This window comes from Canis lupus, chromosome 16 (assembly GCF_011100685.1).
Source record: "Canis lupus familiaris isolate Mischka breed German Shepherd chromosome 16, alternate assembly UU_Cfam_GSD_1.0, whole genome shotgun sequence".
In the NCBI taxonomy this organism is placed as follows: Eukaryota; Metazoa; Chordata; class Mammalia; order Carnivora; family Canidae; genus Canis; species Canis lupus.
Window position 1 is genome coordinate 27,809,865 of NC_049237.1, and position 10,425 is coordinate 27,820,289.

At 51.8% G+C, this 10,425-nt stretch overlaps 1 protein-coding gene across 10 annotated transcripts in view; it reads left to right on the forward strand.

Annotated features, from left to right (window-relative positions):
• The window catches only part of FGFR1 (fibroblast growth factor receptor 1), a 50,636-nt gene extending 42,239 nt beyond the window's left edge, over window positions 1-8,397 (forward strand). For 7 of the 10 annotated variants that reach the window (XM_038560058.1, XM_038560059.1, XM_038560060.1 and 4 more), the window contains 10 exons: window positions 547-749; window positions 1,786-1,931; window positions 2,123-2,244; window positions 2,695-2,805; window positions 3,327-3,517; window positions 4,549-4,671; window positions 4,887-4,957; window positions 5,477-5,614; window positions 5,750-5,855; window positions 5,959-8,397. In XM_038560058.1, coding sequence (XP_038415986.1) covers window positions 547-749; window positions 1,786-1,931; window positions 2,123-2,244; window positions 2,695-2,805; window positions 3,327-3,517; window positions 4,549-4,671; window positions 4,887-4,957; window positions 5,477-5,614; window positions 5,750-5,855; window positions 5,959-6,135 — 1,388 coding nt within the window. In that variant the 3' untranslated portion in view covers window positions 6,136-8,397. The remainder of the gene's footprint in view (window positions 1-546; window positions 750-1,785; window positions 1,932-2,122; window positions 2,245-2,694; window positions 2,806-3,326; window positions 3,518-4,548; window positions 4,672-4,886; window positions 4,958-5,476; window positions 5,615-5,749; window positions 5,856-5,958) is intronic. The other 3 variants (XM_038560056.1, XM_038560057.1, XM_038560062.1) reach the window with 1 other exon arrangement.
• Window positions 8,398-10,425: the final 2,028 nt, after the last annotated feature.

Genomic DNA, 10,425 nt, shown 5'->3' on the forward strand with positions numbered 1-10,425 from the left:
GGTTCCCTCCCTCTCCTCCTTGTCTTCGTTATGTGTCACAATATGCCAGGCGCTGCAGCATGTGGAAATGAGCACGGTGCCAGTCTGGCCCTCAGGGGTGCTCACGGGCTGTCAAGGACCAAGGACTCATAAGTGGGTCATCTGTCCCATGTGATAGGTGAATACACTCAGTGCTGGGACTCTGTGGAGAAGGCCCAGGTTTCCATGAGGAGACTGAGCAAGCCCTGATGGGTACCTGATACCCATGGATCCCAGTAGGCCAGCTGGGAGGGCTCCTGAGTAAGGAGCCCTCCGCCTGAGCAAGGTGGGCTCCTGAATGAGTGAGCATGGACCCCAGGTAGTGGTATAGTTCTAGTCCATTCCTCTTGGTGGATTTGAGTCAGGATCAGGAAGACTCAAAGGTTTGGTGCCAGAGCTCGGTCCCAGCTGGGACCTAACTTGGTTCCTGTCTGCCCTGAAAATTCTCAGAGGACAGGAGATGGGGGTGGTTTTTCTTATAAAGCTGGGCCCCCAGAGCCTGCTAACACCCTGTCCACACTGACTCAGCCCTGGAAGAGAGGCCAGCAGCGATGACCTCGCCCCTATACCTGGAGATCATCATCTACTGCACAGGGGCCTTCCTCATCTCCTGCATGGTGGGCTCTGTCATCATCTACAAGATGAAGAGTGGCACCAAAAAGAGCGACTTCCACAGCCAAATGGCTGTGCACAAGCTGGCCAAGAGCATCCCTCTGCGCAGACAGGTAACAGAAAGTAGATAGGGGGTCTGCACACTCTGCACCACCTTCTCTCCCTGGGCCCCCAGGGCTCCTCCAGGACCATTGAATGCCCTGTCCTCTCCTCTGTGCCCAACCAGCTTGGCTTTCTAGCTTCTGGGCCAGGGGCGGTGGAATGTCCTAAGTGCTCCCAAGGTGGGTTCCAAGCTATGCTTGCCCATGAATTCAGTCTGCCCATCGTACCCCAACTGCAGGCCCCCTATTCACCTGGCACATGGATCAGGAGAAGGCCCTAGACAGGCCTGATGTGCAACTCATCCTGTACTTTTGAACAGTCCTCGAGGGCCAGTTAGAGGTACAAAGATGGAGAAGAGGACCTGAGTCAGGTGCCAGGAGGCCTCTCCCTCTTCAGGATGCCACCCTCCTCTCATCCAAGGAAATGGAACAGAGGGTGAAGGCGTGTGAAAGGAGGGGACATTCATTCAGAGCTGTGCTAATTCTGGAGGGTGCTTTGGGAGTTAGGAATCCATAATCCAGGGCGCCTGGGTGGTTCAGTAAGTTAAACCTCTGCCTTCACTTCAGGTCATGATCCCAGAGTCCTGGGATCAAGCCCCATGTCAGGCTCCCTGCTCAGCGAGGAGTACTGCTTCTCCCTCTGCCCCCCTGCTGGTGCTCTCATTTGCTCGCTCTCCCAAATAAATACAATCTTAAATAAAAGGGGGTGGGGGGATCCATAATCTGAGGCAGAGTTTTCACAAAGAATGGAAACAAGGATAGAGTTGTGATTGCGATGATAGGTTATATGTCGGTCTGGAAGAGCAAGATTTGGTCTGCTTGTGTTAAAGGTAAGTGAAAAGCTAGCTGATGGCAAAAATAAGTCAGCTTTAGAACTTAGGTCTTCAGACTTCTTGTGGTCTTCCTGCCACTCTGTACTGGAGAGAGAACATCAGATAACAGATGCATACCTCTGCCATTGGTGGAAAGCCCTGACTAGGAATGGCAGGACTCTGCTGCTGCTCAACCCCCAACCCCATCCTCGTTAGAAGGGTGACCCCACACTTCCCTGCAGGTGTCGGCCGATTCTAGTGCATCCATGAACTCTGGGGTTCTGCTGGTTCGGCCCTCACGTCTCTCCTCAAGTGGAACACCCATGCTGGCTGGGGTCTCTGAATATGAGCTTCCCGAAGACCCTCGCTGGGAACTGCCTCGAGACAGGTGATACTTTGTCAGCCTCTGAGGAAGTCTGTCCTCCCACCCCCCGAAGGTGTTACCAGATGCATTCAGAAATAACAATTGATGCTTTCTGCTCTCAATTGGATAGAATATGGAGGGGTGGAGATGGGATGTCCTCTTAAGGTTGAAACTGTATCAGCCCCAACTCACACCACCTTTTTTTTCCCCAAAAGGCTGGTTTTAGGCAAACCCCTGGGAGAGGGCTGCTTTGGGCAGGTGGTATTGGCAGAAGCCATTGGGCTGGACAAGGACAAACCCAACCGTGTGACCAAAGTGGCCGTGAAGATGTTGAAGTGTAAGTGATGTTTCTCCCTTGCAAAAACGATCCCTTCCTTTCCCAAGCAAACTCTGGGCCTTGGGCCATGTAGAACATTCTCTCCGGTGCCCTGGCACTGTCCACACCCGCTACATGGCTGGCTTAGCCTTGCCTGGGAAGGGCATTCTTACCCATCTCACTTTGTCCCTTGGCATCAATCTGGGCTGTGGTGCAGTCAGGTGTTTATTCCAGATCCCATCGTTAGCTGCTTTTTCTCATCCTGTCCTCCACCCTGCACATGAGCACCTATTGCCAGTAGCTCACATAAGGGGGAAGGGACTGTCGATTTGGGTGTGAAATGGGGAGGAGAGAAGCAAGTCCGGGAGAACAGGGCCTTCTCCAGCATACATGCCATCCCCTCCCCCTTTGCTTCCCTCCTTGGCCTCCCTTCCAAGTAAATGAGTCTTGTGTTCTGGTTTGTGTGTAAAGCGGATGCTACAGAGAAAGACCTGTCAGACCTGATCTCAGAAATGGAGATGATGAAGATGATCGGAAAGCACAAGAACATCATCAACCTGCTGGGGGCGTGCACGCAGGACGGTAGGCACCAAGCAAGGCCTGCTCTCCCACCCGGGCTGGCCTACAGTCTCAGCTGAGAACCTGGGCCTCCCACTCAGATAGCAGTGCCTGCCGGGGCAGTGTGATAAGCAGTGACCAGGCATCTCAGCTACGCTTAGGGAAGGAAGAAGGAAGGTAAGAGGAGAGGCCAGTTTAGCAGTAGTTAGCGTCTGAGCTGATGCCCATGGACGCCCATCGGAGAATACAAGTACATAGATTCATACAATGTAGGGGGGGAGAACCACGTGTGATCTAAATTAGGGTTCTTCCTCCTGCCCGCCCCCCCTCTCCCCCCCGAGCTTTTCTTGGGAATTTCCTGGAGTATTCTGGGAAGAATCATTTCCTTGGCTTTCTGGGGATGAACTACCCAGGCTCCCTAAAGGTGGTTAGGATTGGGGAACAAACACGTGGTGTATGGTTGGGGGTGGGACTTCCTCAGGGTAAGGCTGGCCCGGGGCACCTGCCCACCCGCCCTGATGGCCCTTCTTTCCTCACACTCCCAGGTCCCTTGTATGTCATCGTGGAGTATGCTTCCAAAGGCAACTTACGGGAGTACCTGCAGGCCCGGAGGCCTCCTGGGCTGGAGTACTGTTACAATCCCAGCCACAACCCAGAGGAGCAGCTCTCCTCCAAGGACCTGGTATCCTGCGCCTATCAGGTGGCCCGAGGCATGGAATATCTCGCCTCAAAGAAGGTATGGTACCTGAAGGTTCCCTTGGGTGAAGTTGGGGTGGGAATTGAGCCTTCCTTGTCCTCCAAGGTATGACTTTGAATCTGGGCTATAGACGTCTGTAGCACCACCTGCTTGTGCTGTCTTAGGTTTTCAGGGACATCAGTCAGGATAGCTGGTGTAGGTAGCCTTGTGGCCTTCGGATCCAACTGGTTAAGGTTTTTTGTTTGTTTGTTTTGTTTTGTTTTTTTTACACTGGATAAGATTCTAATCTGTGCATTGCCACTTTCTGTCTGTGCCTAGGCAGCTACTTACACATCTCTAAACTAAAGAATAGGGGCTCCTGGGTGGCTCAATTAACCATCTGCCTTCAGCCCAGGGGCATGATCCCGGGGTCCTGGGATCGAGCCCCTCTTTGGGCTCAGAGCTCAGTGGGGAACCTGTTTGTCTTTCTCCCTCTGCTCCTCCCCACTGCTTATGCTTGAGTTCTCTCTCTCTCAAATAAATAAATAAATAATAAATAAATAAATAAATAAATAAATAAATAAATAAATAAATAAATAAATAAAATCTTTAAGAGGAAGAAAGAATGACAAGTCCTGTGTTGTGGGTTGGTTATGGAGTGCAATGACATCGTGTGTGACGGCATCAAGTACGGTTTTGGTGCTCAGTAAACGGACGCTTTGCCTGCGCCCCAGCCCACTGTGGATGTACTGCAGCTGGGGAACTGGGGTATAAGAGCACACATTGCACAGACTGGACAGAAGCATCTGGGTTCAGCCTCCCTGGGTGCAGATCCAGAGCTTAGAGTTGGGAGGAGCGGCACAGGAGACCCAGGCTGAGGGTTTGCTAATGTGATTGAGGTGCCTGGAGCTGGAAGTGTTGGGATGGCTGGCTTTGAAGTGGAAGCGAGGGACCTCCTAGCCTCGACCTAGGTCGAGGGATAGTGGTGTGGGCAGGGGGAAGGCCCGATGGTGGGTGGCAGCATCAGTGCTGGGGCAGAGGCTGATAGAGTCTGGGCACCAGCACAGAGGGACAGCCTTCTCTCTCCACAGTGCATACACCGAGACCTGGCTGCCAGGAATGTGCTGGTGACGGAGGACAACGTGATGAAGATCGCAGACTTTGGCCTTGCAAGGGACATTCACCACATCGACTACTATAAAAAGACAACCAACGTAAGTGCTGAGGCCAGACCTGGGCGCGGGTCCTTCTCCTGGGACTCTGTCCATTAGGCACTCTCCCCTTTCAATCCCCAGGCTGAGACCCAGCTCAGGTGCCTTGCTTGATGGGATGAACTGAGCACGCGTTCTCCTCCCCACGTCCTGTCCTATGTGTGCCCCTGCTTGGTACCACATTGCACAGTCCCTCACCTCCCTCATGCCACTTGCAGGGCCGGCTGCCTGTGAAGTGGATGGCACCTGAGGCCTTGTTTGACCGGATCTACACCCACCAGAGTGACGTGTGAGTTTGAAAGAAGCAATGAGGGGTGCCTGGGTGGCTCAGTAGTTGAGCCTCTGCCTTTGGCTCAGGTCATGATCCCGGGGTCCTGGGATTGAGTCCTGCATCGGGCTCCCAATAGGGAGCCTATTTCTCCCTCTGCCTGTGTCTCTGCCTCTCTCTCTGTGTGTGTCTCTCATGAATAAATAAATAAAATCTTAAAAAAAAAAAAAAAAAAAGCAGCAGCAGCAGCAATGATCAGAGATCCTTGGTAAAGAGAATTCCAGCACAGTAGAGTCCTGCAGTCCCCTCTGGCTTGATATGGGGGTCTCCTTCCATCATGAGGAGAACAAAACATTGTTATGTGTCCATGTGCTTTGTTGGCTCAGTGGAGGCTGAAAGGGCAGTGTGTTCTCCAGCACTGGCTCTGGGGGAGGGGAAGGGAGGGGAGGGAGGGTGTGCTCAGGGAAAGATGGGAAGGATTCGAGGCTGGCCTAGTTCTGTGCCCATAAGACCCAGTGGCTCTGTGCTGCTCATCCACAGCTGGTCTTTTGGGGTGCTCCTTTGGGAAATCTTCACTCTGGGAGGCTCCCCGTATCCTGGTGTGCCTGTGGAGGAGCTTTTCAAGCTGCTGAAGGAGGGTCATCGAATGGACAAGCCCAGTAACTGCACCAATGAGCTGTAAGCATGGGCAGACCCCTGAGGTCCCGAGCCAGGCCCTGGGGGAGGAGTGGAGGCAGAAGGGGGCTTAGCTAGAGAAAGCAGCCCTTCCTAGTCGTTCCTCAGCACGAGCCCGTGTCTGTCCTCCTGTCCCAGGTACATGATGATGCGGGATTGCTGGCATGCAGTGCCCTCTCAGAGACCTACCTTCAAGCAGCTGGTGGAAGACCTGGATCGCATCGTGGCCTTGACCTCCAACCAGGTGAGGCTGTCCTATCCTAGGCCTTCAGTTAGGTGCAGCCCTGTGAGTGAGCACTGCCTCAGGGGGCAGGGTGCCGGATCTTGTGTCATCTCTCCTTGCACAGGAGTACCTGGACCTGTCAGTGCCCCTGGACCAATACTCTCCAAGCTTCCCTGACACCCGAAGCTCCACCTGCTCCTCGGGGGAGGATTCCGTCTTCTCTCATGAGCCGTTGCCTGAGGAGCCGTGTCTGCCCCGACACCCAGCCCAGCTTGCCAATGGCGGACTCAAACGACGCTGACTAGCACCCCCGTCCCTCCTGCCCAGACCCCCTCATCAGCTGTCACCCTCACCCCCCACCCCTCCCTCCCTGTGGGACTCACGGCCTTCCCCTCTGCCCCTTTCCTGCTGGCAGGAGCCAGCTACCTACCTGAGGCCTTCACCCCATGGAGTTCACCTCTCCGTCCTCCTCCTCTCAACCTGCTTGTGAGAGAGAAGAGCAGAGAGGCAGGTACTTGCTCATGGCCACTTCGTTCCCTCCCACGTGTTGGACCAAGACCCCTCCCGCCACCTGGCTCCGCCCAGAGGGCTAGGGAGTGGGAGCCAAGCCAAGCAGGCACTCAAGCGAGAGCTGAGCTTTCCTGCATTGGTTTTGTCTGCTTCCAGTAACCTGTAAGCCTGAGTTCTGATGGCAAGGGGCCTCGTCCTCAGGGCCAAAGCAGTAGCGAGGGGAGGCCAGTGCTTCCAGGCCTCGGCTGACGGGCCTCGGCTGAAGGCAACCTCTGCTCCAGATAGATGGTGCCAGTGGCTTATTAATTCCGATACTAATTTGCTTTGCTGACCAAATACCTGGTACCAGAGGGTGGGGAGGCAGAGGCAGGGAGCAGTGTCGTGGCCCTGGGGCCCAGCCCCAAATGGGGGGCATTGTACATAGCTATGAAGAAAACACAAAGTGTATAAATCTGAGTATATATTTACATGTCTTTTTAAAAGGGTCGTTACCAGAGATTTACCCCTTGGGTAAGATGCTCCTGGTGGCTGGGAGGCATCAGTTGCTATATATTAAAAACAAAGAAAAAAGAAAAAAAAAAGGAAAATGTTTTTAAAAAGGTCATATATTTTTTGCTACTTTTGCTGTTTTATTTTTTTAAATTATGTTCTAAACCTATTTTCAGTTTAGGTCCCTCAATAAAAATTGCTGCTGCTTCATTTTTATATGGGCTGTGTGACAAGGGAGAGGATGTCAGCTGAGAAGGAAAAAGCCCGGTGGTCCCCTGGAGCCGTTTCTGTCCAGAGGGCGCCCTGGCTCCCTGCAGTGCCCTCCTAACCTCTTCCCCTTAGGTCCTGACACCAAGACCTCCAGGACAAATCTCCTACCACTCTGATGCTTTTTTGGGAAGGTGGGAAAGGACGTCTGTGTAGGGGGCAGGAACCTCCTGTCAGTGCCCTGGAGGCACTGGGCCCAGAGCCAAGGCCCCAGGCCCTCAACCACAGAGTGTTTCCTCAGAGAAGACGGGTGGGTGTGGGTGGGGCTGGAGGGTCAGGAGGGGTGCTGGGGGCCTACCTGGGAATAGCCGAGGGGGGAGAGCTAAAGTGATTTAAGGGGAAATCTAAGGATCACGGGACCAAGGGCCTGAGGAAACTCAAATCCAGAGTTCCGTCTAGCCCTTTACGTGGGTGTGGTTTTGTCTGTGCTTCTGTGTGAGGAAAAACTTGTCACCTAAAAACTTGTCATCAGTTTGACATTCGTTCAGCTTCATGTTTCTCGGCTTACTCTGGTCACGATTCCCACAGCCACCCCCCACTTCACACACACACCCCCATTCTATCTGTATCTGTGACCAGACTTCATGTGTTGGAACTATCGCAGATCTTGGCTTCCTGTAGTCCTTCCTGTACAAACTCCACCCCATCCCCCAGGAAAAGGGGGAAAAATTCTCTGAATGTTTGCGTTTTGGCTGCTTGGAAATGTGCTTTCTCTGCCCCCTGCTGGTGATCCCTGCGCTCTGCACGAGGATCTCTGCTCCTCAGACCTCAGCGCGGACCCTGCTAGAACCCTGCCCCGCCCCTAGAGCTGACTCACTTCTGCGGGATTACGCTAAATACAAAAGAGCGTGATCCGCTTGCATTTCCTTTCTGAGCTAGCTAGCTATTTGGGGCAGCTGCAGTGTTGGCCACTGTTGTAAGTTCTCTTTTATCCTTGTGTCTCTCTGTAAATATGCGTCTGTCAACATATTACAGTTTGTGTTTAAAGAAGGCATAATTTGGTGAACAGAGCCAAGAACTGAATTTCTGCTCTTAAAATCATTTGCTTTGAGACCTTAGAGTGGTGTCTTTTCCTTGTAAAACCCTAATGATGATTTCTGCCTTGGCCCTCTCTTGAAGCGATGTCACGGGCATGGATGAAGGATCTTTAAAGGGCTTTAAGCGCCTGCGGGAAAGATGCCGGAGAAATACAAGGCACTGTTGTTATAACCGTGATGTCCTTGCTGTTACTACTCAAATCACCCACAAATTTCCCAAGAGACTGAGCTGGCTGTCAAATAAAAGATAGTAAAATTGACCTGAGAGAAAAATGAAATGGCCATTTTACTTAGATAACTAGATTGGGTCTCCTGAGGAAAGGAATCCAGTTTATCTAATGAAGACGTCATGCTGTCAAAGGCACTGAATCTGTCTGGTTTCCGGAGGGTTAAAAGATGAGGGTCTGGCATCATCACAGCATTAATCAATACCGCCTTTCTACCTTTTCTAATTGCCACAAACTGGGGATCCTCAGTCCCTTGGCACCACTAATGTACTGTATTGATCCTCAAGAAAGCCTGAGCCTCAGATGAAGCAAGGAATCTGTCTCGAGACAGTGGAGCCGCTGTGCCTGTCAGCCACCACCGGGAGGAGCCAGCAGGCCACAGTCCCTGTTACCGGCAGGGCAGGTGCCCATCTGCTTCCAGGCTCCATTAGTCTGACCTTCCTTACCTATGTGAGCTAACTGATGGTGACTGGCCAATCTTTAGCATTCTAGTGTATTATTTGATGTCACCAATGTGACTGGTACCATAAGGACCGAGGTACAGAATTGGGCATGGCACAAGCGCAGGTCTGTACAAGTGCCACCAGCACCTCTGCATTGTAGCAAAATTCTCTACATAGGAGATGTAGGCCAAATCTGACATCACTGAAGCTTGCTTCTAAAAGCCGTCTAAACTCATACCCAGTGAGATTATTAGCAGCTGACACAGCTAAGGTATGGGCATCTGCAGAGAAGAACAGCAGGAAAGGAGAAAGCTTTGTAGCAAGCTGGCATGGCCTTCCCCTCCACTCCCTCAGCTGAGGAGAGCCAGGGAGATGGAAGGTCAGCAAGAAGCCAGCTGTTCAGGAAGATCCCATCTGGGGCAAATTCTCTCCAGGGTGGCACCTGATAGCATTCAGGGTCAGGACCATGCATACTACATGGCCTCCCAAATGTTTGTGTTGGGAGCACAGAAGTGACACCTCTAATGAACATGCTGCCAACTATAGATTTGTCCCTTGTTCCTCAAGGAGAGCTGGGATCAGTGGTGGGCTGGGGCTTGTTCTGAAGCTGGTTGTGCACAACGTCTTCAGCAACCTCTTGCCAGCAGCTTGAAATCGAATGCTACAAATCCGGGCACCCCCTCTCCACCAAACGGTCTTGGTTAATCATTTACCAGGGATCCCTGGGTGGCGCAGGGATCGAATCCCACATCAGGCTCCCGGTGCATTGAGCCTGCTTCTCCCTCTGCCTGTGTCTCTGCCTCTCTCTCTCTCTCTTTCTCTGTGACTATCATAAATAAATAAAAATTTTTAAAAAATCATTTACCAGAACACCACTAGCTCAGTTTCAGCCACAGGGCTAGATTTAGCAATCCTACAGAGCCCAACAGCCAAGAGCTCTATGTGATGAGACCAGAGAAACCTTCTAAACTTCTCTGAGCCTCTATCCTAAGAACGGGAAGAGGGGCATATCTAGTGTCTCAGAGGCCAAGATGTAGGGAAAAAATGGGTGAGGACCGACGGAGGCCAGAACTGACCCCTTGCCCTAACCATTCTCACTCTGCCCTGTAGCCAGAAAGAACTGTAGAACAGCCCAACAGTACTTAAGAATCATTCAGCTAAAACAGGATTGAACAAGCTAAGTAGCTAATCCCTTTCCCACATTCAACACTTGAAATGTGAGCTAATTAAAACAAACAACCATCATTTTAAAAATGGGAAAATTTATTGTGAATCACCTTAATAACTAGGCCAATGGCAAAATCCACAGAATGCTGCATGTAAGGATTCATCATTCTCAAGGAACTGGAGTTCGTCAGCAGGCCATTTTGGGCTTTTCCTCTGGTGGAGAGGAGGCTTAAAAGGCACTGTAAAATACATCTCCTTGCTGGGAAGCACCGATGACAGTCCTCACTTAGGTGATCCCAGAGAGGGAGACTGGAGTTGTACTTGGTTTAAATGGCTCCCATCTAATTGCTTTCAATTTCACAGCGAGCTAAGAAAACTAATTTCATCACCCACATGCCAAAGTATCTATTCTTCCTAAGCACTCCCCAAGGGAAGAAAGCCGCTGGTCAGC